General features: G+C 63.6%; 1 protein-coding gene across 1 annotated transcript in view; it reads left to right on the top strand.

Moving 5' to 3' along the window:
• Nucleotides 1-24498, top strand: part of PKP1 (plakophilin 1) — a 40467-nt gene extending 15969 nt beyond the window's left edge. Inside the window, exons 3-14 of the mRNA XM_027976016.2 lie at nt 9037-9431; nt 12029-12173; nt 13158-13365; nt 13816-13993; nt 15339-15453; nt 16219-16374; nt 16957-17133; nt 18167-18320; nt 18624-18810; nt 20392-20476; nt 20711-20814; nt 22145-24498. Coding sequence (XP_027831817.1) covers nt 9037-9431; nt 12029-12173; nt 13158-13365; nt 13816-13993; nt 15339-15453; nt 16219-16374; nt 16957-17133; nt 18167-18320; nt 18624-18810; nt 20392-20476; nt 20711-20785 — 1875 coding nt within the window. The 3' untranslated portion in view covers nt 20786-20814; nt 22145-24498. The remainder of the gene's footprint in view (nt 1-9036; nt 9432-12028; nt 12174-13157; nt 13366-13815; nt 13994-15338; nt 15454-16218; nt 16375-16956; nt 17134-18166; nt 18321-18623; nt 18811-20391; nt 20477-20710; nt 20815-22144) is intronic.
• The last annotated feature ends 1749 nt before the right edge of the window (nt 24499-26247 follow it).

Below are 26247 nucleotides of genomic sequence, written 5' to 3' on the forward strand. Positions count from 1 at the left end.
TGGCTCCCAGCTGGTGGGCCCGGGGTTGGGGCAGGGGGCGTGCTCAGGGAGACGTGTGCCCGCAGGGCCTCAGTGTGCCAGAAGGTCGGACTCTGCCCGCCCGGACAGTCTGCAGTGGGCCTTCCCCATGGGGCTTGGGAAGGGGCACCCCCTCCTCTGGAGAGGCTTTAACCTCTTGGCTTTAATCCACCTGCCGCTTCCGGTCAGCGTCTTCCCAGGAGGGCTGCTCCCCATGAGCCACCATCGGGCTTACCTTCCTTCTCATGAGTCACCTCAGAGCCTCCGAAACTTTGGAGGGAAGATTTGAAGACTCAGGGCTGATCATAAGCTTCTTTATTTCGTGCTAGAAGAAAATTAGTGTGTTCTGGTTTTGTCTTTTTTTTTTTAAGTCCCAACAAGAACTAATCTCAGCCAACAAGTCTTTAAAGCCCTAACTCGCCCGTTAAAAACAACAACAGCGTCAGAGGCTGGAGTGAGGCGCTGTGGCGGGCGGCAGAGCCACCTAACCTCCAGCCTCGTCTCCTGGTCAGCCCCAGCCCTGGTTCCCCGTGTCAGGAGGGGACCCCGGGGCTCCGGGCGAGCAGACAGGCAGGGCCGGCGGGCCCGGCCGTCACGCCGGGTGGGCGCAGGGTGCGCCGGGTTGGGGCAGGGCAAGGGGGCAGTTTGCTCTCCCCCATCCTGTCTCCACTTCCGGTCCTGGCATCCTGGTGGGGTCGGAGCGAACTGGGCCTTGGGGTTCCGATTTATTAGCGGGCAGGCCAGGCTCCAGCACGGTGCAGGGCTTGGCCCAGCAGACGCCTCACAGGTCTGCTCAGCAGAACTGGGTCTGGAGCCCAGTCTGCGCTGCGGTGGGGGGGGAGGGGGGGTGTGGAGGCGGGGCAGGCAGAGCCGGGAGCAGGGGGCGGGGGGCGGGGGGGGGGGGGGGGGGGGGGAGGAGATGCCGAAACACCGGCAGGGGGTCTGCCGCCTGCCTTCCCTCCCGGCTTCCTTTGTCACCGTGCTTAGCGGAACAAGAGCAGCAAGCAGCTTTTCCCAAGCTGGTGGATGAGGCCCCCACCCCTCGCTAGGGTGGGGCCCAGCCTCCTAGCCCAGCCGCTGCCCCCACTCCCCCCTGTCTCTATGGAGGCCTTCCTGCTTGGGGAGAGCAAAGTGAAAAGTGAAAGTGAAGTCGCTCAGTCTTGTTCGACTCTTTGCGACCGGTGGACTGTAGCCCACCAAGCTCCTCCGTCCATGGGATTCTCCAGGCAAGAATACTGGAGTGGGTTGCCATTTCCTTCTCCAGGGGATCTTCCCGACCCAGGGATCGAATCCAGGTCTCCCACATGGCAGGCAGACGCTTTAACCTCTATACCACCAGGGGAGAGCAAACTCAGCTGAAAACCCAAATCGGGACAGGTGATGGGACGTAGACACAGCTGGGGAGGGAGGCAGCTTGGGGGCTGCACCCCCACAGCCAGGAAGGGGACGAGGGCAGGCTGGTGGGTTTGTTCCCAAGCTCTGCGCTGCAGAGAAGGATGCGTCCAACTGCAATCGGGCTGAATCATAGACGCCCAAAGGCAGAAGCCTGCAGGGCCCGCCCTGGTTGGGGAAATGTAGGCTCAGAGGCGTGAGGGGACGGCCCAAGGCTGCACAGCGACCCTGGGGAGACCCGGCCCTGGGGCACTGACCTCGGGGCCCCTTGTCCAGCACTCCTGTCCCGCTGTCCCTGCCGAGGAACCTAGGCATCTGATCTCCGCTTTTCACAAAATCATCACACCAACAATTATTCCTTAATTTTAATAGACTGACTTTTAAATTTCGGTGCATTCATTTTGGAAGGAAACTTTGTATCAGTAATGCAAGAAAGAGAGAAAAAAAGTATCCTTATTTAAGTCCATAAGGGGATGGTTGTTTTTTTTTTTTTCCTGCCCAGAAAAGGGAGGTTGGCAAACGTTAAAGACACATCCTGGCACCAGCCTGGGCCTTCTCCTTGTGGGAATCAAGGTGGAAAAAAAATTCCAGGAGGCCCACAGAGCAGGGGGCAAGGGCAGGGTGCCGTGCAGGAGGCCGGGAAGGAGCCATGGGGTTGGGGCAGGCCCTTCTCCTCCCTCTGAGAGCCTCCAGGGTGGGGAGCAAGGTGGCGGGCTTCCAGGTCCCGGGGAAGAACATCGAGGCTTGGCTGATTCCAGGAGCTCGGCCTTGACCTGACTCCACACCCAGCTCGGGTGCAGGGCAGAGTGCTCACTCATCTCGCCCTCCTCTCTTGACCTTGCCAGGCAGCCGTGTCCCGGTCACAGGCATCCCCTGGGACAGAGGGCCTCTGCCTGGCCCTGTGGGCATGGAGCCGTGTCACCCAGCCAGGCACCCGCGCTCTTCTTGAACGTCTCCCACCGTCAGCCAACAACGGGGGCAGGAGCTGCCGGGGTCAGGGCCCAGGGGAGGCGGTTTCCCAGGTGCCGAGCCAGCTAGCACTGGAGGTGCTGGGGCGGGGGCCACGGCTGCTGTAGGGCCCCAGCTGCAGAGGCTCTGGACCGCTAGACGGTATGCGTGTCACCAGACTCTGGGCCGCTAGACGGCACGCGTGTCACCAGACACTGGCGGCCGGGTGGCTGGAGGGCGAACTCCGGGAGAGGTCGGAGGTCTGAGTCCTGCTTCAGAGTCTGCCCCATCTTAGCTGTGTGGCCTTGGCCCCGCCTCAAGTTCTCTGAGGTTATGAAACGCTCTCAAGGCCTTCCCTGGTGGCCCAGTGGTTAGGACTCTGGGCTTCCACTCCGGGGGCTGCGGGTTCCATCCCTGGCCCGAGAGCTAAAATCCCACATGCCACACAGTGCAGCCAAACAGAGAGAGAGGAGAGGGAGAGAGAGAGCTATGGGAGAGAGCTCTGCAGTCTGTCCTGAGCGTCGTCGGCCGGGCGGGAGGCGGGGGTTGTGAGGCTCCAACAAGAGGAGCTGTTGTTGTTCAGTTGCTCAGTCGTGCCCGACTCTTTGTGACCCCGTGGGCTCTAGCACGCCAGGCCTCCCTGTCCTTCACTGTCTCCTGGAGCTTGCTCAAACTCATGTCCATTGAGTCGGTGATGCCATCCAGCCATCTCATCCTCTGTCATCCCCTTCTCTTCCCGCCTTCAATCTTTCTCAGCATCAGGGTCTTTTCCAATGAGTCAGTTCTTCACATGAGGTGGCCAAAGTATTGGAGCTTCAGCCTCAGTGTCGGTCCTTCCAATGAATATTCAGGGTTGATATCCTTTAGGATGGACTAGTTTGATGTCCGGGGGGATGACTGGGGGGGATCTTTGAAAACTGAAGTACCAGCCCTGCTACAACAGTGATCATAGGATAGGCTCAAGGCACGTCCAGAGACCTTCCCCGTGGCGTCTCTTTGTGAAGTGACGTGGCGTGTGAAGACCTCAGTGGTGTCGCACGTGTCCCACGCAGGCAGGTGTGCATTTAGCAGTGTGCACGCATGCGTAGGTTCAGCTTCCACAGCAGGGCTCGGCCACCAAACCCTGGGGCTTCCAGCCAACCTTCCTGTGAAATCATGGCTGTTTCCCCAGCAGGGGTGCTTCCTTCACCACGGAGTTCCCAAGGGAGAATCTGCCCTGAGGACGCTGCCACCTCGGGGCGTCTGGCCTTCATCTCCTGGCTCAGTGCTCGGGGGCGAGTTGGGGCCCAGCGATCCCCTAGACCCCTGGCACGAGGTGGGGGCGCCTGGCCCGGGAGTCCCCCTCACCCTCAGGTGGGGTCTCTCAGGAGTCCACCCTTCGTCTGAGGTTCCAGGGGTTATTTCACGTGGGGGCCGTGGAAGGGTCCCCAGGATGAACCACCACTGGAACCAGTGAGTTGCCTCTGGGCTCAAAAGAGCTTGGGGCTCCGAGAGGGTGCAAGGACCGTGCCTCAGACTCATCTGAGCCCATGAACAGTGGCTGACTCTCAGGGGTCCTTTGCCTCTTGGGTCTGTTGAGAGCTGCCTCTAAAAGGCAGTCCCCTGCCAGGGGGTCCTTCCCAAAGTAAAGCGGAGATGTCCACATGTGAAACCCAAAGTCCCAGTTCCCCAGACCTATCCTAGGGGGTCAGGAGCTGAGGAAAGCCTGTGTCTCAGGTGTGCAGGGCGAGAGTTTCAGAAGACCCAGTCTCTCCCACAGTTCAGTGATGGAGCAGGAAGCAGGACGTGAAGGCAGACCTGGGTGCTGGAGCTGAGTACCTGAGCTGGGTGTTGGAGCTGGATGCTGGAACTCAGTACCTGAGCTGGGTGTTGGAGCTGGGTGCTAGAGCTGAGTACCCAAGCTGGGTGCTGGAGCTGGGTGCTGGAGCTGAGTACCTGAGCTGGGTGTTGGAGCTGGGTGCTGGAGCTGAGTACCCAAGCAGGGTGTTGGAGCTGGGTGCTGGAGCTAAGTACCCAAGCAGGGTGTTGGAGCTGGGTGCTGGAGCTGAGTACCCAAGCTGGGTGCTGGAGCTGGGTACCCAAGCAGGGTGTTGGAGCTGGGTGCTGGAGCTAAGTACCCAAGCAGGGTGTTGGAGCTGGGTGCTGGAGCTGAGTACCCAAGCAGGGTGTTGGAGATGGGCGCTGGAGCTGAGTACCTAAGCTGGGTGCTGGAGCTGGAGCTCACACCGTTGTTTCTTTGGACATCACATGTCGTGGAGGCCAGCTCTCAAGGTGCAGGATGACCAAGTATGCCGGCCCTGCCCCTGCCCCATCACCGGGAACAGCAGAGCTGTGGGGGCCTGCCGTTCTGAGAGCAGACGTGGGCCCAGAGCCCGGGACAGCAGGATGCTCCTTTTCAGGGCCGTGACTTCTCTCTGGAGAGAGCAGGGCCTTGAGACAGCGCCGCAGGCTGCAGCCTGGAGCATCACAGGCTCTTCTGCTCAGGCTTCACGGTCCAGATACTTCAGAAGGCCTCTCGAGTTGCCATGACAGTAACTCAGAAGAGTTGCCCAAGAACACCCAAGAGATTGGATCTTCGTGACGGTTCTCACCACCACCTGGTCTCTGCGAGCCCCAATCCCACCATCCCAGGTTACAGGGGACACTAGCTGTTGTCAGCCAGCTCTCTGGTGAGATCTCTCCTCCCAGAATGGACATCAACACTTTCATTTTACCCACATTAAACAAATCAGGCTCTAGAAGACGCCTGGCAGCTGGCATCAGTGATTTCAGATCTCCATGGTGCCCCCCTGCAGCCTGCAAGCTGGTCACCCACCAGCAGCATCCAGTTCACAATCCAGGGGTCCCCAAGTGGACACTGTTGTCTCTGGGTGCAGGTGATGGACCCCTGGGACAGCTTCTCCCGGCCTGGGGGACCGCAGGGCAGGGCACCCACCACAGCCACCTCAGGCCCAGACGGCAGGGCCTCTGAGCCCAGGGCTGCTCTGTCTGTCCTTCATGCTCCACGCCAAGCCCCGTGCCCGGGAAGGAAGGGAGGCTGGCCCAGGGCGGGCCCCTGCTCCCAGCCAGGGAAGGAGTGGTGCGCCAGAGGGGGCAGGGGCCGGCACGCCCCCACCGCGCCCCCGCCCAGGTCCCACCTTTGGTGACTCAGACCGGTGGTTCCCACGCTGATGCAAATTGCTGAGCAAGCAGTCGCCCCATCCCTGGGAAGCTCCCCACGCCCTGGGCCCCGCGTCCCTGGGGAGCCCTTGCTGGGAGGGGCTCCGTGCCCTCCAGACCCCTGGGCCAGCGCGCCACGTGGGAAGGCCCCCTGCTGCCTGCACTGGCCGTGGTGCCGTCCCGACCGCTGTCCAGGAGGGTGGCGGGCTGCTCCCCTGGGCGGGGTCCTGCCTAGGTGCTGAGCCGGTGCAGCAAGATGGCAGGAGAGGTCTGTCCCCGAGGCGTCTCCAGTCTGGGTTCTTCAGGAGCCTCTCACCAGGCCAGGAGGGTGAGGACCCCATGAAGTGGTCCCAGCTGGCTCTCGCTGAGGGCCTCTGCAAAGACTCTCCACTGGGCGTGTCTGGGCGGGAGGGCCGGGTGTGTCCACCCGAGCTGGTTTGCCCAGCCCCACCTGCCTGGCGAGGCTTGGTTTCAGGATGGGCTAACAGGCAGGACACAGACCTCCTTTTCATCCAGGCCTGCCCTGTGCACCTCTCGCTGCCGCAGCCCAAGGAGGTGGGGAGGTGGGGGGTGCCTGCACTCGGGGGTTTGAGGCCCTGGTCCAGGTTGCTTTTCTGGGGTCTAGTTGCCCATAGGACCGGACTCCTCGCCTCTGAGGGCTTCCCGACCTCAGGACGGGTGGGAAGAGAGCTTACGTTGAGGAGACGGGTTGGGAGGCACTCAGACGGGGGCAGAATTCCCCACTTCTCCATGAAGGAAGGGGAGAGGGAGAGAAAATGGGTTACGAGAGCTTGGTCATTAGCTGAAGTGGGAGCAGAGCAGGGCCTGGCCTGGTGGCGCTCGCTGGGTGGTTCCGGTACAGAAGCGTGTCTGCCCCGAGCCCCCCAGGTGTCCGCAGGCTGCTCTCTGGCCAGCTCTGCTCCCAGGCTCTCCCAGGGTTCTAGCCTCTGGCATGTTCCGAGACACCTGAGGCTGGCCTTTCCCAAGGAAGCGTGAGATAATCAGACCACAGGGCACATGTGTGGAGTATGTGTGTGCGCGTGAGCATGTTTGTATGTGTGAGCGCGTGTGCATGTGTGAGCGTGTAGAGGCATGTGCATGCGTGTGTGAGCATGTGTGCGTGTGTGTCTGCAGGTGTGTGAGCATGTGAGTGCATGTGAGTGCAAGCGTGTGCGTGGAGCATGTGTGTGCACGTGTTTGTGCACGTGTGAGCACGTGTGTGAGCGTGTGCGTGCATGTGAGCATGTGTGCGCATGTGAGAGCGTGTGCATGTGAGCTTGTGTGTATGCACGCGTGTGTGTGTGCTCACTGTCCTTTGTAGGCAAAGCCGAGGACACTACCAGCAGACCGCTGTGCGTGGGGTGAGCCGGGCGCCCCGGCCTGGTCAGCACTGAGCTGCCCGCTCCTGGGTCTGGCTGGCCGCTGCTTGGGACCCGCGAGGCAGCGTTGGGAAGTGCGCGGGGCGTTCTCCCTGGCCTAAGGGGCTGTGAGGTGCTCCTGGCAATTAGGGCCTGGGGACCGTGCAGCACTTATCCCGCAGTGCTCGGCGCATTGTGGACAATGAAGAATTGCCCTGCGCACTTGAAGAAACACGGCGCTGTTCCATCAGAAAGCTGCCCGTGTAGACGGACCAGGCTCCTCTGCCTTCTTGGAACCCGTGCTCTGAGGCGGTGGCATGAGAGCAGCCCCAGCCGTCCTGGGCCGCCCTGGGTGAGGCCTCGGGCCCCTCCTGTGCCTGAGCAGCCCGCGGTCCCGGTCTGAGCACCCGGGCAGCCCCCAGCCGCTGCCCTACCGTGAGCCCCACCCTGTGCCGCGCCCCCAAAACCTCCTCGCGTCGAGCTCTGCCTGCTGCCCCGCACACTGAGCACGCGCGCCCCCGTCCTTTGGGGCAGGCTCCAGCTAGGATGCCGGCATCTACGTGCGCTGGGCTTGGACCCGGGGACCGTCGGAACAAGGACGGGAGTGTCGTCTCTGAGGACAGGCAGGCTCTGGGCTGCATTTCCGTTTAAGGCTCAGCCTTCGCTCGGAGCTGCCGCCTTCCGCTTCCTCCCCCGAGGAGGCGGGGGCGTGGCCTCTGGCTCGCAGCCTGGGGCTTGCTTCCGGTTTCGCACCTTCCGCGTGTCTCCAGGGTCCCGCGTGGCGTGCTAACCGCAGACGCTCAGACGGCAGCACGCCCCGCTGACCTCTGTCCCTTCTGGTCGCTTGGCGCCTCCCCCCCCCAACACCGTTGGGCTTGGCTGGTTTGACCCAGTTTGGGGATGAGCGCCGCGCCTGCCTAGGTGCACACCTGCCTGTGTGAGCGGAGCGCACTGGAGCACTGTTGCCAGGGTGACCGGGGGCTTCTGAGCTGGTGTCACCGCTGACCGGAGCTTGACCACAGTGGCGTCTTTCCCCAAAGGCTCTCCGTGCGGGGCGAGGGGCCCCTGGCCGAGGGCCGGTGGCTAGACCTGGGTGGAGGGGACTCACCGGGCTGCCCGACCGCGCCCCTCTGCGTGGGCGTGTGTGTGCACACGTACTTACACACACCCACTCATGCTCACAGGGTAGGGCAGGCAGGCTGTGGGCCCCAGCTCACCCCAGCAAAGCCAAGTCCGAGTCTGCCCCTGGTGCATGCGTTTACTCCGGCGCCTGTGGGTCCTCTGGACTCGGGTGAGTCAGATCCGGCCCTGCCGTTGGGTGCTCTGCTCTGTGAGGGCCTCGCTCTTCAAGCCCCCACCTCTGCAGGCTCTTCCCAGCGTGCGGGACTCCCCCTGCTGGGCTCACAGGCGGCCCTGGGGGCACCTCGCTGTCCTCTAAGTTTGCCGTTGGGTTGAGCCTTGCCCGCCGCTCCCCTGGTGCCCGTCTGACAGCATCGCCCTGGCCACCCTGAGCCCTCTGCAGCCCCAGGCCTGCCTCGTGGGCGCCAGGGGCCCAGGAGCAGGATCACCCCCCTTGGCCTTGGAGGGGTCCCCCAGAATGCCTTCTTGCCCTGGTCAGCAGGAGGCGAGGTGAGGAGTTTAGCAGAGAAAGGACAGTGGGAGGGTCCTTTCAGGGTGGGAGCAGTCCCCTGTGGAGCACAGGCAGCCTTGGTGACCTCGGGAGCTGGGGCCGTCTGCGGGTCCAAGCCCCACGGTTGCACTTCCCTCCGTGGGAGAGGCCCTCTCCTCCCTGAGCCACCAGCTCCCCTCTGGACCAGGCCCTCTGGGACCGGCCAGCGGCTCTCTAACCTTTTCTGGCCACAAGCCACAGTGAGCAGCACGGTCCACCCACAGCCCAGCCCTTTCCCCCTGTGCTGCACTCCTACTTTCCAATTCCAATGTGTATTATTTGATCCCATTTCTTTAATGATGGTCAGTCTGCTAAATCGATCTCCTTATCCATAAGGTGTCACAGCCTGCAGTTTGAGAAGTCGTCTACAAGAGGCTGGTCAAGGTTCCCCCCACACCAGACATCCCAGCACCCTCTGAGCATCACTGCGGGGGTGGCGGGTGCAGATCCCAGAGGGGACCCCAGCTGAGCCTCTCTCCCCTTCTCCCCCAGATCTACAATGGGACCCTCAAGCGGGAGGCTGACAACAGGCGCTTCAGTTCCTACAGCCAGATGGAGAGCTGGGGCCGGCAGTACCCGCGGGGCAGCTGCACTGCGCCCGGCGCCGGCAGCGACATCTGCTTCATGCAGAAGATCAAGGCCAGCCGCAGTGAGCCCGACCTCTACTGCGACCCCCGGGGCACGCTGCGCAAGGGCACGCTGGGCAGCAAGGGCCACAAGACCACCCAGAACCGATACAGCTTCTACAGCACGTGCAGCGGCCAGAAGGCGGTCAAGAAGTGCCCGGGGCGCCCGCCCTCCTGCACCTCCAAGCAGGACCCCGTGTACGTCCCGCCCACCTCCTGCACCAAGGACCTGTCCTTCAGCCACTCCAGGGCCAGCTCCAAGTGAGTACCCACGGCGAGGGGTGGGCAGGGCCGTGGGGGACCAACTGCTGGCCCCGGGGTCTCAGGCTGCAGGGGAGGCAGAACCCGGAGAGCAAACAGAGGCATCAAGTGTGTGGATTTTAAGGGGCCTCTGGTGATGAACGGGAGAGGAGGGAAGTGAGGGGCTGGCTGGGCCAGTGATCCTCAATGTGTGTGCCTCTGACCAGCAGCCTTGGTGTCACCAGGGAGCTTTTGAGGAAAGCTCCTCGGCAGGCTGCCCAGACCGCCAGCTCAGAGACCCTATTGGGGCTGCAGCCTGCATCGCCAGCCTGCAGGGAGTGCAGACTCTGTTAGGGCCTGAGGCTCCCTGGGCTTGGGGGTAATCCTCTCCCCATCTTCTGAAAGAGCAAAGGAGTGTGCCCTGGGGTCGATGATGAGAAAGGTGTGGGGTCCGTCTTACAGGGCAGATGACAAAAGCCGGCAGGATCCAGTGCTGGGGAGGTGCCCGCAGAGAGCCTTGGGCACAGGCTGGCTTGGGCGTGGCCACCGCGTCTTGAGGGTTGCTCTTGGGCCCCATGAACCTCGGAGCTGCCCTCGGTCCCCACCAGGGTCCCGTGCTTGTTTCCTTGACGTTTGCTGAGCGTGGTTGATCTGTGGGCAGAGCAGGGAGACGGCATGGACTGAACAGCCTGGGCCGCCGGCAGCTGTGGGCTTAACCGCCTTCTGCAGGGCCTGGGGGCACTGCAGTTCCTGTGTCTGACCCCCAGAGCCCTTCCAGGCTAGGAGCTGCGGAGAGATGGGTTCAGAGGGGCCAGGTAGCTCGCCCAAGGCCACGCCACTGCCACATCCTCCGCTCTCGCCACGCTGTCCCGGCTGTCGTAGAGCTGGCCCTCTGCTGGCTGCCTGGAGGCCACACGGGTCCTTAGGATTCTTTGGAGAAGGACTGAGGCTCTCTCCCTGGGAGATGGACCAGCGCCGCGTCTGGCCCCGCCTCATTCCCCCAAAGCAGAGGCCCCGAGAGGACAGGGTCGGGTGAGCCATGCGGGGAGTGAGTGGCAGGCTGTGTGGAGGTGAGGTCTGACTGGCAGATGCTCGGCGGTGTTCTCCCGATATGGCGGGTACCGCTGATAGAGGTTCGGGAGCTCCTCTCCAGAGGTGGTCTTTCCAGAAACGGAGTCGGGCACCTGCAGTGGAAGGGCGTGAGGCTGGGACTCACAGGTGCGGGCTGCTCTAGGAATGCTGGGGGGATTTCTAGGGGCGGGGCTGGGGCCAGGAAGAGGCTACCCTGCTGTCTGTGGGAACCAGAGGCTGGGGAGGCGGCCTGCCCTCAGCACCATGGGAGCTGGAGCAGGTCCTGGAAGGAGGCCTCCTTTCCCTATGGGGGCTCCCAGCCGGGTGTCTGCAGTGAGGGGAAGGGACAGAGGCACCCAAGCCCCGATCAGGGCGCAGCGTGGAGCGCAGTCTTGCTGGGGCAGACACGAGTTAGGGCTGGGAGTGTACGAGTCGTGGCAGAACCAGATTGTTGGGTTAGAACAGGATGGTTCTAGTTCTGTGGCTCCAAAAGTGTGGATTATTGGCCATTGTGTATGATTCGACCTCACACATGCCCCTTGGATATCGGTCTCAGTCGAGCCTGAACTTGAACTTGCAGTATGGAGAAGCTGCTGATGGGGCAGCACAGCAAACAGGGTGTCAGAACCGCTCATCTGGGAACGGGCCTCACACTCTGGGTGGGAGTGGGTGCTTGGAGAAGACAGCCAGTGGGGCTGGGTCTCGCTGTCGCCCCAGTGGGAGTGACCGTGGTCAGGAGGAAGGCGGTCACCGTGGGGGTAGAGGAGGAGTAGGTGTGGGAATGTCTGTGTCAGAAAAGTCAGCTCGACTCGGGAACGGAGGGAGGAGGAAGAGAGGGAGGCCGGTGGATGGCTAGACGGATGGATGAAGGGATGGAGGGAAAATGGACGATGGATGGATGGATGACGGGTGGATGGAGGGATGGATGGAAGATGGACAGCAGGTTGCGGGAAGATGGACAACGGATGGATGCAGGAGAGGAACACGGGGGCATGGCTGGGTGGAGGGAAGATGGCCAATCGATGGAGGGAAGACTGATGATGGATGATGGGCGGATGGAGAGGAAGGTGGCGGGATGGAGGGATGGAAGGAGGATGGACAATCGATGGGTGAAGGTGATGATGGATGGATGGAAGAGGGACAGTTGATGGAGGAAAGATTGGTGGTGGAGGGATGATGGGCAGCAGGTTGCGGGAAGATGGGTGATGGCTGAGGGGCGGGTGGAGGAAGGGCGGGAGGAGGGTGATGGAGGGACGCAGACAGACGCACAGGCTCCTGGCATTCTCTTCTGTTTTCCCAGTACCAGGCACAGACGTGAGAGATGGCAGGGCGGGTGGGCGCTTCCTCTCAGGAGTAGGGCAGAGCTTCTTCTGTGTACAGAGGTGACTTGCCCACTTGGGCATGACCAGTGACCAGGGCCTCATCCCTGCAAGCGCTCACCACAGGGTGAGCCGTCCGCTGCTCTGGGGGAGCTGTCCCCTTCTGGCTCTGGGGTAGGCATGGGGACCCCGAGCCCCTGCAACCCTCCGGCCCGCCCGTGCCCCCAGGATCTGCAGCGAAGACATTGAGTGCAGCGGGCTGACCATCCCCAAGGCCGTGCAGTACCTGAGCTCCCAGGACGAGAAGTGCCAGGCCATCGGGGCCTACTACATCCAGCACACCTGCTTTCAGGACGAGTCTGCCAAGCAGCAGGTCAGCGGCCGGGGGCTGGGGGCAGCCGGAGCCTCCCCCAGCTGGGGGGCTGGCGTCTGCTGTGGGCTCCTCGTCCCCCTGCCTGGCTGCCCAAGGCCGGGAGTGTGCCTGGCACTGCCTGAGGTCGGGGGGGGGCATCTGTGGAGAGGATGCCACTCAGCCGTCGGTCGTGGAAGAGACGTCTCCCTGGAGTGACAGGCACAGGCTCAGAGGAAACCCCGCCCCAGACTCACAGGGAGGACGGCTGCCTCCCCCGGCGCCCTCCCTGCCGCTCTGATTCTCTCTGTCCCTGTCTCTCTCTGTCTCTCTCTCTCTCTCCCTCTATCTCTGTCTCTCTGTATCTCTCTCTCTGTCCCTGTCTCTCTCTGTCTCTCTCCATCTCTCCCTCTATCTTTCTCTGTCTCTCTGTATCTCCCTCTCTCTCTCTGTCTCTCTCCATCTCTCCCTCTATCTTTCTCTGTCTCTCTGTATCTCCCTCTCTCTCTCTGTCTCTCTCCATCTCTCCCTCTGTCTTTCTTGGTCTCTCTGTATCTCCCTCTCTGTCTCTGTCTCTCTCTCTGTCTGTCTCTGACTCTCTCTGTCTCTCTCTCTCTGTCTCTCCCGTGGTTGAGAGCAGGGCTGTCTGTGCCACCTGAGCGTGGCCGGCAGGGAGGCGTCCTCGTGGCCCTGTGAAGCAGGCAGGCCCCTAGTGCAGGGTCCGTGTGCGCAGTCCCTGCCACGGTGGGCGGTGACCCCACAGAGATCTCCCCACCACAGGACTCTGAAGCGCGCCCCGTGCAGTCCTCACCGCAGGCCCCCAGTAGGAACATGGGGCTCGGGGGAGGGGGCTGAGGGCTCCCTGCCCGGCGCTGCCTTGGCCCCTGCGTCTCCCCAGGCTGCCCGTCCGTCTGGGCAGCGCTGGGCGTTTGGCTCAGAGTGACGCGGTTCCGGGTGGCGGGTCTCCAGCCCGGCCTGAGCCCCGCCCGGCGCGGCGCTGTCCCACAGGTGTACCAGCTGGGCGGCATCTGCAAGCTGGTGGACCTGCTCCGCAGCCCCAACCAGAACGTGCAGCAGGCCGCGGCCGGGGCCCTGCGCAACCTGGTGTTCCGCAGCACCGCCAACAAGCTGGAGGCGCGGCGGCAGAACGGCATCCGCGAGGCGGTCAGCCTCCTGAGGAGGACCGGGAGCACCGAGATCCAGAAGCAGCTGACCGGTGGGGGCCCGGCCGTGGGAGCCGCGGTGGGGGGCACCTGGGGGCTGGGATGGGGTGAGGGCGGGGGTGGCCTGAGGTGGACACCCCTGGAGCCCCACAGACCAGTGCTGGCCAGGCTAGTAGTGCCCAGCTGGTGCCCTGGGTATTGGGTTCCTCTGTGCGCCCACCGACCATCCGTGTGGTCTGTGGTATCCGAGGAGAGAGGGCAGTGTGTCCAGGCGGAATTTGTGTTCAGAGAGATGGAGACCGGGAGAAGACCCTGAGGGGTCGGAGCTTTGGCTCAGCCACTGTGTCCTGTTGACCCGCACAGAGAACCCCCAGCGCTCTGCCCTCGAAATCCTGCCGACTGGCTGGGATGGGGCAGGAAGGGGGCGGTGGGCAGGGTCCAGCGGGGGTGGAGTCCAGTGGGGCGGCCCTGGGCCTGGTCCTGCTGAGCCTGCGGTCCCCCAGGGCTGCTCTGGAACCTGTCCTCCACCGACGAGCTGAAGGAGGAGCTGATCGCCGAGGCGCTGCCCGTGCTGGCTGACCGCGTCATCATCCCTTTCTCGGGCTGGTGCGACGGCAACAGCAACCTGCCCCGCGAGCCCGTGGACCCTGAGGTCTTCTTCAATGCTACCGGCTGCCTGAGGTGAGGGCAGGGGTCCAGCTGGCCAAGCCCAGGCTCAGAGGGGCTGGGGGTGAGGGCCTGGACGAGGCTCGGACCCCCACCTGCACTCAGGGGGCCTGAGCCAGGAGCTGAGTGGAGACACGTGGATCTGCACGTCTGAACTGGCTCAGCCGCCCTCCCTCCCGCACCCCACAGCCCTGGCTCTTGCGTTCTTGAGGAGCGTCTTTGAGATGCTAGTACCAACGGCCCCAGTGCATCACCTCCTGGCTGTGACGCTAACAGCGTCTGCCGTGTTCCCTGGTGTGAGGAGGGTGCTGCTTTGGCCAGAACTTCCTGGGTTCCGCCCCAGCCCGTGGCAAAGGCCCTGGGGGCTGCTGGTGGACGGACTCGCCTCTGGGGGTTGGGGTGGCGGTTGCCGACGAGGAGCAGACTGCACTCAGGTCACACCCCCCTCTAACAGCAGCCTCCGAGGAGCCGAGGGGAGAGGCTGGGGAGGTGCAGAGTCTGGGTCGTGGAGGCCTTAATGGGGCAGCTACAGCCACACCCCACCTGCACTAGGCAGGGGCGCCCAGGTTGCCCAAGGGTGAGCCCACTGCTGGGGCAGGACGCTGCCTGCAGGGAGCCTCCGGCCCCCTGTCCAGCAGCCCCAGGCAGGGCCAGGCAGGTGGAGCCCTGGGCCCTGCCCAGAATGTGCCACGAGGGTCCAGTGTCTGCCAGGCTGCCAGCGGCATCAGAGCCCTAGACACATAGAAGCTCGGGGCCTGGGGCCAGGGGGGCACAGAGGAGGGTGAAGGAGCCCAGGGAGACCCCGCCCTGGCCTCAGCCAGGCCTGAGCAGAGCCTGGTCTCATCTGCTTCCCTCTCAATTTCTGTCCTCTCTCCCTGCCCTCCTCTCCCACCATGACCTCCGACCCCTCCCCGTGACCTCTGCCCACTCCCCGTGACCTCCACCCCATGACCTCTACCCCTCCCTGTGACCTCTGCCCCTCCCTGTGACCTCTGCCTCCTCTCCATGACCTCCACCCCTCCCCATGACCTCCACCCCTCCCTGTGACCTCCACCCCTCCCTGTGACCTCCACCCCTCCCTGTGACCTCTACTCCCTGACCTCCACCCCTCCCCATGATCTCTACCCCTCTGCATGACCTCCACCCCCTCCTTGTGACCTCCACCCCCTCTCCATGACCTTCACCCTCTCCCTGTGACCTCTGCCCTCTCCACATGACCTCCACCCCTCCCTGTACCTCCACCCCCTCCCTGTGACCTCCACCCCTCCCATGACCTCCACCCTCTCCCCATGACCTCCAACCCCCTCGTGACCTCTGCCCCCTCCCCATGACCTCCACCCCTCCCCGTGTCCTCCACTAGGAACCTGAGCTCCGCAGACGCGGGCCGCCAGACCATGCGCAGCTACACGGGGCTCATCGACTCGCTCATGGCCTACGTCCAGAACTGCGTGGCGGCCAACCGCTGTGACGACAAGGTGAGTGCGGCCCCAGAAGGCCCACGGAGCCGAGCGCCCACCCACACTCCGCACACCTGCGCGGACGGGCAGAAGGGGAGACAGAGGCAGGAAGGGGGGTGTCCAAAGGCGTCCGTGGAGCCCGTGCAGTCCGTCCACACGGCAGGAGGAGAGAGCCAGCCCCGGGGACTGGCCGGGCACTGCAATCCCCGGGTCCTGCACGCGCTTTCCCTGGAGGAGACTCTGTCGCCTGCTTCTCCGTCAGCTGTGGCCACAGGCCTCAGGAGAGAGCCGATGAGGGGCGGAGGACGCAGGGAGGGGCGGAGGTCACGGGGAGAGCTTGAGGGTGTGGGGGGAGAGGAAGGAGGGGAGAGAGGACAGAACGGAAGAGGGACGCAGATGAGGCCCCAGGAAGGAAGAGAGGGGCCTCTCGGGCGGGGAGGTCCTGGGACTCAGAGGCTTTGAGGAGTTGTTCAGGGTCGCTCCTGCAGGCTGTGTCTCCAGAGCCAGGCTGGTCGTGGGCGCGCTGGCCGAGGCAGTGGAGACGGTGGCTGCGGCCTGTGCTTGCCGCCAACCAGCCTCCCGTAGGTGCCTCCTGGGGGTCATCTCCCTGGGAAGCAGGCAACTTTGGTCCCATTTCAGAGCTGAGGAAACTGAGGCCCAGAGCGGCTGGGCAGGCCACTGGTGCTCACACAGCCGGGGGGCAGGGCCGCAGGCTCCGTCCCGGGCGGCCGGGCCAGGCGCTGGGGGCGGGTGGAGGCTCAGCCGTCTCTGCTCGGCCCCCAGTCAGTGGAGAATTGCATGTGCGTCCTCCACAACCTCTCCTACCGCCTGGACGCCGAGGTGCCCACGCGCTACCGCCAGCTGGAGCACAGCGCCCGCAACGCCTACACCGACAAGTCCTCCACCGGCTGCTTCAGCAACAAGAGCGACCGCATGATGGTGCGTGCCCTGGCCCCGGCCCCGCCGCCCCACCCACCCTGCCTCTGCCCCAGGAGCCTGAGACCAGCCCCCAGGGAGGGCCCTGCCCCGCCTGGCCATGGGCCCCGCCACACCAGGAGCGGGGAGGGCCTCCTCTCGCCCACGGCACAGGCCCTGTGTGCTCGGGGCGAAGGAGCCAGAGCCGCCTGCTGGCAGGCCTCCTCTCCCCCATCTGCTCCCTCATTCCTGATGGGGGTGGGCAGCCTGGCACCCATGCCTCCTGAGCCCCCAGGTCTCCCCAGAAGCAGAGAGATGCTGGGGAGAAAGGGCTGGCCGCCTTCTCTGGGCAGGCCGTGCGAGCCGGGCCCTGCACCACCCCTGCTGGCTGGGGGGTGAGGGAGGCATCCCCGTGTGAGAGCCGCAGCCTCCCCACGGGAGGCGGGGGCCCAGCTGGCCAGGAGCGCAGACGGCTCTGTGCCCGCTGGGAAGGCAGAGGCCCTGGGGGAGGGGGCAGCAGGCACGCCCTCCTCTGGGAACCACGATGCTGAGGCCAGAGCAGCAGGGTGCGTGGGTTCAGCCCTGCAGCCGTCCTCTTGTCCCCAGAACAACAACTACGACTGCCCGCTTCCCGAGGAAGAGCCCAACCCCAAGGGCAGCAGTTGGCTGTACCACTCGGACGCCATCCGCACCTACCTGAACCTCATGGGCAAGAGCAAGAAGGATGCCACCCTGGAGGCCTGCGCAGGCGCCCTGCAGAACCTGACTGCCAGCAAGGGGCTGGTGAGCACCCCCGCGTCGCCCCACTTGTCTCTCCACCCTGGTCCGACCCCGGCTGCCCCTTCCCACCAGCTTGCCTGAGTCAGGGAGGGACGTGCACTGGGCTCCGGGCCAGGCCTGGCGCAGCTGAGGGGCCAGAACGCCCGGCCCCCCTGGATTCTGTCTGCACTGTAGGATCCTCTCTGCCTCCTGGCTCCCGGCCCGGACTGGGCTCAGGCTGTGCTGGGAGCCAGGCACAGGTGAAGGGTCTCCTGCGTGCTGAGTGGACAGGGGTGGACATAGAGGGTTTGGGGGGTGGGCAGCTCCAGAGAAAAACGTGGCAGAATTGGGAGAGAGTTGAGGCCAGAGGCAGTTTGGGGACAGTGGAATCGGGGAGGGTAGGAGGCAGGCCTGCAGCTGCCCTTCCACCCTCTCTGCTCAGGATGGAAGGGAGTCAGGCAGAAGGGGGTAAGGGTAAGCTCAGGGTCAAAGGGGACCCCCCACTGTTAGAGGATGAGTCTGGACCAGGTTATGGCCAGCGTGGCTTTCCCGCAAGTGGCCTGGATGGGCTGCCCATCCTCTCGGGGAGCCCGGGTTGCATCTCCATGCAGCGCAGGCCCATTCATCCACCCTCAACTCGATACACAGTCAGCACAGAGGCAGCAGGCCCGCAGGAGACGGGCGGCCCTTCTTTAGATGGCAGGTACCCTCGATTCCAGGTTTCACGCGACCAGATAGTGCTGGGAAGCGGGAGGGAGGCCGGGCAGTGGCCGCGGGCACCAGCCACACCTGGGGGTTGATTCTGGGCCCCTCCCAGGGGGGACGAGGGGCAGGGACGTCCCTCACCAGACCCGCCGGGTTCAGGCTGCCCCCGGCGAGCCACAGGTGCTTTGCCTAGGGGATTGTTCTGTAGCCGTCCTGGTGGGAGCAAATGAGAGTCTGTGCTTCCAACGTGGAAGAGGAAGTTCTGGGGCCCCTGAGGGTGCGGTTCCTGGCCCCCTCCTGCCTGCTGTGGCCCTGGGGAAGCCCAGCAAGGGCCTCACGCGTCCTTTCTCAGATGTCCAGCGGCATGAGCCAGCTGATCGGGCTGAAGGAGAAGGGCCTGCCCCACATCGCTCGCCTCCTGCAATCTGGCAACTCAGACGTGGTGCGGTCCGGAGCCTCGCTTCTAAGCAACATGTCCCGCCACCCCGCGCTGCACAGGGTGATGGGTGAGCACCCCCGGGGCTCGGGCCACCCCTGCTGGAGGGACCCCCACTCTCCAGAGCCTGCTGGAAAGTCCCCCTCCGACCTCTCCCTGGGGGAGCATCCCGGAAACGGAAGCTGGCCCGGGAAGGCTTGGGCGTAGGAAGGGGCAGGTCACCTGGGCGGGGAGCAGATGTGTAGGCTCCACTGGGTCACCAGCCCTGAGTGGGAGGTACCTGGCTGAGAGCCTGGCTAAGGGCAGCCTAGAACTGGGCCCCACGGGACCCCTCAGTCACCAACCCCGTGCCCGCCCCTCCTCTCTCTCCCAGGGGCCCAAGTGTTCCCAGAGGTGACCAGACTCCTTACCAGTCACACCGGCAACACCAGCAACTCGGAGGACATCCTGGCCTCGGCCTGCTACACCGTGAGGAACCTGATGGCCTCCCTGCCAAGCATGGCCAAGCAGCATTTCTCCAGCAGCATGGTCAACAACGTCATCAACCTGTGCCGCAGCAGGTGAGTGGCTGGGTCCGCAGGTGGGGGAACTGCAGGTGGGGGAACCACAGGTGAGGGAACTATAGGTGGGGGGACTGCGGAAGGGGGAACTCCAGGTGGGGGAACCATTGTGAGGGAACTATAGTTGGGGGGACTGCAGATGGGGAACTGCAGGTGGGGGAACCATAGGTGAGGGAACCATAGGTGGGGGAACCATAGGTGAGGGAACCATAGTTGGTGGGGGGACTGCAGATGGGGGAACTCCAGGTGGGGGAACCACTGTGAGGGAACTATAGTTGGGGGGACTGCAGATGGGGGAACTGCAGGTGGGGGACCTGCTGGTGGGGGAACTCCAGGTGGGGGAACCATAGGTGAGGGAACCATAGGTGGGGGGGGACTGCAGAAGGGGGAACTCAAGGTGGGGGAACCATAGGTGAGGGAACCATAGGTGGGGGAACCATAGGTGGGGGAACCATAGGTGAGGGAACCATAGTTGGTGGGGGGAGTGCAGATGAGGGAACCATAGGTGAGGGAACTATAGGTGGGGGAACCATAGGTGAGGGAACCATAGTTGGTGGGGGGACTGCAGATGGGGGAACTCCAGGTGGGGGAACCACTGTGAGGGAACTATAGTTGGGAGGACTGCAGATGGGGCAACTGCAGGTGGGGGACCTGCTGGTGGGGGAACTCCAGGTGGGGGAACCATAGGTGAGGGAACCATAGGTGGGGGGGACTGCAGAAGGGGGAACTCCAGGTGGGGGAACCATAGGTGAGGGAACCATAGGTGGGGGAACCATAGGTGAGGGAACCATAGTTGGTGGGGGGACCTGCCAGTGGGGGAACCCCACGTGGGGGAACCATGGTGAGGGAACTATAGGTGGGGGGACTGCAGGTGGGGGGACTGCAGGTGGGGGAACCATAGGTGAGGGAACCATAGGTGGGGGAACCATAGGTGAGGGAACCGTAGTTGGTGGGGGAACCATAGTGAGGGAACTATAGATGGGGGGACTGCAGGTGGGGGAACCATAGGTGAGGGAACCATAGTTGGTGGGGGGACTGCAGATGGGGGAACTCCAGGTGGGGGAACCATAGGTGGGGGGCTGCAGGTGGGGGGCTGCAGGTGGGGGGGTGGAAGGAGCAGGGCAGCAGGGCTGCAGCAGCAGGTAGCGTGGAGGGTGGCGGGGGCCTGGAGTGGTGAAGTGGGTGGCGGGGGCCTGCAGAGTGGGAATTTGGTGGGGAGGCTTGAAGGAGGGAGGTTCTAGAAGCTGAGGCCTAACTCTCAGGCCCTAGGCAGCACCCGTCCCGGCTGGGAACCTAGGGACACTGAGTCCCGTGGGCCACCAGGAGGCACGCAGCAGCAGCCCCAGCTGTGCAGGACTTATCCGGTCCACGGAGCTCTGTCCTCCCAGGACAAGGCCAAGGGCCAGGACGGGGGCCCCAAAGAGAGCCCCAGGTACCTCTGAGCGGGCAGAACCATGGGTGTGCCCACTGTGAGGAGTGCCCGCCAGCAGGGCTGCCCCACGGGGAGTGAGCAGGGGAGGGCAGAGGGTTGGCTCATCCTCAGATGGCGAGTCTCAGCCCCGGTGAACTTCCGCCCCACAGCACCTCCCCCAAGGCTGCGGAGGCCGCCCGCCTCCTCCTGTCCGACATGTGGTCCAGCAGGGAGCTGCAGGGGCTGCTCAGGCAGGTAAGGCCTCACCCTGCCTGGCCCTGCCGGCGAGCTCGCCAGCGCTGCCCAGCTCTGCCTTGGGAGGGAGAAGCCGGCCCCTCGTGACGTGGTCCAGGGCTGACCCCCGCCCTGGGCTGAGGAGGTGCAGCGGGCAGGGCTGTTGAGGAAGCGTGCTGGGGGCAGCCTCTGAGCGTGGGGACGCCCGTGGCGCCTGCCTCCGGGTGTCTCACGCAGCTGCTGTGCCTCCTGCAGCAAGGCTTCGATAGGAGCATGCTGGGGACCTTGGCCGGGGCCAACAGCCTCAGGAACTTCACCTCCCGCTTCTGAGAGGGGCCGCCCACACATTCAGCTTGCAGGTGAGAATCCCCCCTCCAGGGCAGGGCACCTCCAGGCTAGGCTCCTGGCTGTGGTCCCGGCCAGCCTCAGAGAGAGGGGCCCGGCCCTGCTCCCCAGGGACGCAGAAGCAGGCTCTGGTCTGGTTGATATAGGGTCTGTGAGGACTGCTGTGTAGACTGCCTGGCCAGCGACGTCCGACACAGGACATTCAGTTCAGTTCAGTCCAGTCGCTCAGTCGTGTCCAACTCTTTTCAACCCCATGGACTGCAGCATGCCTGGCCTCCCTGTCCATCACCAGCTCCCAGAGTCTACCCAAACTCATGTCCATTGAGTCCGTGATGCCATCCAACCATCTCATCCTCTGTCGTTCCCTTCTCCTCCCACTTTCAATCTTTCCCAGCATCAGGATCTTTTCAAATGAGTCAGTTCTTCGCATCAGGTGGCCAAAGTATTGGAGTTTCAGCTTCAGCATCAGTCCTTCCGATCAATATTCAGGACGGGTTTCCTTTAGGATGGACTGGTAGTATCAACAGGCCAGAGGTCTGGGCAGAACTGCCGGGCACAGTCGTGTAGGTTGCTCACTGCACAACCCCGGTGGTCCACTCGCATGGACTGCAGTGTGACAGGCACCGCGGAATGACACAGTGTGTGGTTCTGGGTTTGGGCGTCTGCAGTTCACCTCTTCCTCTTACAGGCCACTGTGCAGTCTCTGCAGCGTGCCTAGCATGGACAGACTTGTTTCTAGCTGACAATTCTAGGGACTCAGCATCCCTGACAAGGACTCCTAAGCCTTAGCCTTCCCGAGCTCACCTGGATGCTTGCTCAGCCACACATGCCTGGTCCCAACCCCAGCAGTCCTGACTCAGTGGCTCCGGAGTCAGGTCCAGGAAAATACATTTTAAACAAGCATCCCAAGGGATTAGGGCCACGTTTAGACCCTCAGATTGGCCTGGTCAGCCCTGGAGGGTCAGTAGAGGTGGCCCCACCTGCAGAGAGCCAGGCATGAGGACAGGGCCTTCTGAGTTGAAGGGACTTCTGGGTGCCCCAGCGGCCCGGGGCGTGCTGGTGGGGCAGGGGCCGCAACTTCAGTCCAGACGAAGGTGACCTCAGACCGCCCACCTCCTGGCAAATGCGTCCCAACAGCGCAAGGACGGGCGCAGAGGCGAGCCCAGTCAGCAGGCGCCTGACACACACAGTCTAGGGCCGTGGGGGGTCTCTGATCTGATGCACGCAGCTTGCGAACATCTCAGGGCCAGCCCTGACCCCAGGCTTGGGCATGTCTGTGTGGACGTGCTGGGAGGGGACAGCTGGTGAGACCGGGGTGTTTACTGGACGTTTCTCCTCTTTCAGACGTGATCCGACCAGCTGAGCAGACCCGGGCCTTGCTGCAGGCGTGTCTGTCCACCTGCAGTGTTTGGAGATGTTCAAAGCCAGCCACGAGCACACTGGGACACTGCGGTGGATGAAAATATTTTTAGATTCTTTCTTTTCCTTGGGGGAACTGACAGGCACTGGGGGTGGGGGAGGGGAGCCGGGAGCTTTCTTGAGTTAAGGGGGCTTGATGTTAATACTTCTTTCGCTGAGAAACGGTATATGTACACATGTATAGTGTGTGTGTGCGTGCGCGTGTGTGTGTGCGTACACGTGTGTGTGCGTACGTGTGTGTGGAAGGCAGGCCCTGGAACTGCAGGGCTGGGTGAGCTGTGGGCTGAGCTCACGATGGCAGCAGGCCTCGCGCTCATAGACGTGGGTGACCTGTGCTTGGGGTTTTGCTCCCCGTCATCCCGAAGTGTGGGTGCGGGCCCTCACCAGCACCAGGCCCACGGGGAGTCCTGCAGGGTCGGGGTGGGGGAGTGAGGGCTGGGGATCACCCCCCTGCCACCCACCCCAAGAGGCGGCTTTGCAGGAAGGGAGATTGGCAGGGCTCAGTGTATCTCTTGGGAGATCTGGTGTGGCCGTGCAGCTCTCCCACAGGGCCTGGGGCTGGGGCTGGGCGGCCGTGGGGTCTGCTGGACGGGCCGGGACAGGCAGGCTGGCTTTGCTGCGTGCAGTCTATCTGGAGAGTAGGTCCTGGGGGCGGCCGACCATTCCTGCGGGGCGAGTGCCCATCAGAGCAGGCTCACCTGGGAGCCCTGGCCTACAGGGGTGAGCAGTCCACGTGTTGGGGAGGAAGGAGGCCGAGTCGTGTCAAAGCCTGTGCGCGGTGGGAGAGCGGCAGCTCTGTCCTCATGTTCCCAGTGGAGGAGCTGGCCTGTGTCGGGCAGGGGTCGGCCTCTGGGTCCCGAGACCTGCTGAGACCCCAGGAAAGGAAGGAAAGGGAGCCGTCATGTCAGGGATCAGCCAGAGGCCGCCCCACCTTCCCCGACGCCCAGCCGCCTGTGACAGCTGCAGAGTGTGATGAGAAGCCCGCCAGGGGCTCTGGCCGCCCCAGACCCCCAGACTTGTATGAGCATAGAGCAGGCCTCGGAGAAGGCTTGGGAAGAGCGTCTTGTCTACGGGCTGAGACAGGGCAGGCCTCCTGGCTGCGGCTCTCCTGTCCAGCGGCGCCAGCGGCGATCAGTTGGGACTGGCCACCTGGCCCTGCCCACCTCATACCTCCTCCCACCGCATGTCCCCCTCCCCGCCCCCCGACCAGCCCCACTGCTCACCCTGGCAGTCAGACCCCAGCCCCAAGGACCCCCTGCCGGAGACGACAGCTGGACAGGCCAGGTCGGCGCAGGCCCATGACGGCGGGCCACGTGGCCAGTCTTCTCTGCTGCTGGGCTCTGCACCACGTCCGCCCCATCCCCCGTGATGCAGGCTAGCCTCCCTCTCAGGCCCACAGGGAGCTGGTCCCAGAAGACAGGCCCCTAAGGGCCCTGGGGGAGTTGTTTCTCCAGGAAACATGCGAGGAGCCGGGCGGTGTTGCCAGCCCTTAGGATACATCAGCGATGAGAGACCACACCCCATCCACATGGTCCACGTTCTCCTGGAGAAAAGAGAGGGTCCAGAGTCCCCGGCTTTAGGGGTCCCAGGGAGAGAGGGCCGCCCAGTCCAGTCAGGGCCAGAGGGAAGGAGCCGACGACCAGTGGGTCTGTGGCAGTGCCTGGGAGGGCCCCCGCCTCTGCTGGGGGGTGGGTGACGTTTCAGTGGGCCGGGTGGACAGTCAGGCCAGGCCTGGTCTGGCCATCTCTCGTGACTTCTGCGGCCAGCTGGCCAGGCTTGTCACTCGAGAAGAGGCAGACCTTTGCAGGGTGGGTGGTGCTGTGGATGAGGCTCGAGAGAAGGAGCTCGGGGTCTGCAGGCCCAGCTTGGGCTGGAAGGACATGTTGGCCTCACGCTGCTGAGCTCGATGCTCAAAACAGGACGCTCCAATGCAGGGTCAAGTTGGGGAGGGCCCAGGCCATGGGGGTCTCTCTATGCAGCCCCGACCCAGGGCTTGAGGCGGACGGGTCACTGGCCAGCAGACCCAGCCGGTGGGCCCAGCCCAGCAGCGCAGACCCAGCTGCTCCTGGACCGGAGACGGAGCTGCTCCTATCTGCCCGGGGCTGAGCAGAGCGAGGGGCAAGGGAGGGAAAGGGGTCCCTTTGCAGCCTGCTCCTGCCCCCTGCTCTGTGTCTGTGGGAGAACTGGGCACTGGCCAGGCCTGTTTCCCTGTGGGGTACACTATGTGTTTGCTTTTTTGGAAATATAGGAAATCAATAAATTGCTGGCGTTTCTTTGAACATTGTTGAGCAGTGGATTACTGGGGGAGCTGCTAAGGCCCAAGGGGCCACTCATGCCTCCCTGCGCCCGGCGAGGACTCTGCGGCCCAGACTGCTATGGCAGCCCTTATCTTACAGATAAGTCCCCTTCGGGCAGGGACAGACGCGCCAAACTTCACACAGGTTGTCCAGGGAAGCACACCCAGGCAGCCCCTGGGAAGCGGACCTCGGGGCTGAAAGAAGAGCATGCATTTCCTGAAGGCCTGTTCTCCCCGGGTCCTGCAGGACAGGCTGGGGGCCCCTGCCCCAAGAGGCCCACGAGGGACAGGACAGACACAGGGAACTTCCTGAGTCACAGGGCCGAAGCCCCAGGTGGTGGTGGGACACGCAGCTATGGGCTCCCCGGCTGGAGGGGCCTGGGAAGGCTTAGGGCAGGCTGGAGAAGGACCCTTCCCTGCCTGGGAGGGTGGTGACCTTTCCGAGCCTGTGACCCTGAGCCCTGAGTCATCCCTCAGTTGGGGACAGTCAACAAGGCTGGGGGAGGGCAGCTCCAGGGGAGGAGGACCAGCTGTCTTCGGCCCAGACTGTTGACGCTCTGGGTCTGGAGCCTCCAGAACGTGAGATCAAACTGCAGATTCAAAGTCAGGACATGCTTAATTGGTGAACTGCCATTAAAGCAAGGGCTTCCCAGGTGGCTCAGTGGCAAAGAATTGCCTGCAATGCAGAAGACGCGAGTTTGAACCCTGGGTCGGGAAGATCCCCTGGAAGAGGAAATGGCAACCCACTCCAGTATTCTTGCCTGGAGAGTCCCATGGACCGAGAAGCCTGGCGGGCTGCAGTCCCTGGGATCACAAAAGAGCTGAACAGGCGCTCACACATTAAAGCAAAGTGTATGCACGGGAAAGCACACAGCTTCAGGGCGGGCAGCTCTGTGGACCTCCACCCGCCAAGTGCTGGCCTGCAGGTCAAATTCAGAAAGTGAGCAGCTCCCCAAGGCCCTCGGGCCCCCTGCCACTCGACTGCCCTTCGCTTGCTGTAAACAGGAGGCCCTTGGGCTCTGCACCACGCGCTGCACCACGGGCGCTGCTGGGAGACGGCCTGTCCACGACGACCCTAAGGTGCAGACGCAACATGGCCTGCTGTCCTCAGGCCAGTGTGTGTGACCGCAGAGACCATGTGGCGAGCCTCCCTGCCTGGGGGTGCCTGGAGGTGACAAGATGTCGGAAAGTACAGCCAGCTGTCAAGGACTCCGATTCCACGGGAGGTGCCGCGTTCAGTGTGTGTGCTGCCAGAGGGGCTTAATCCAGCTGTGTCCAGTCAGCAGGGTGCAGGCCCTGCTGGCCTCTTGGAGAACTTTGGGATGAGAGTGCAACATTCCACTGGGCCAGAAACTGGCAACTCAGAGCGGGGCTGCAGGAGCCGCCTGCAGCCTGGACTACGGGGGAAGGGCCTCTGGAGCCCTGAGCCCGAGTGTCCCAGACCCCACGTCCAGGCTGCCCATGGCTCGTCCACCCCGAGCCAGGAAGCTGGTCCCTGGAGCCCAGGCTGCCCTGGAGACACCACAGGCCTCACGCATCGCCTCTTGGAATGCAGGGCTTTCTGCCGCCCTTCGCGGCCAGAGGATGAGTGAACGGAAGTAGTTACCCTTCATCAGCAGTAGGCTTTTTTCTGAGGGGCCACAAGATGGCTCTGTTACCTTGCAAAGCCTTAGGGTGTTCCCTTTCTTCACCCCAGTGAGACGAGCAGAGCTCAGAACACTAACATCCGATT

The sequence above is a fragment of the Ovis aries genome, chromosome 12 (assembly GCF_016772045.2).
Source record: "Ovis aries strain OAR_USU_Benz2616 breed Rambouillet chromosome 12, ARS-UI_Ramb_v3.0, whole genome shotgun sequence".
NCBI classification, from domain to species: Eukaryota; Metazoa; Chordata; class Mammalia; order Artiodactyla; family Bovidae; genus Ovis; species Ovis aries.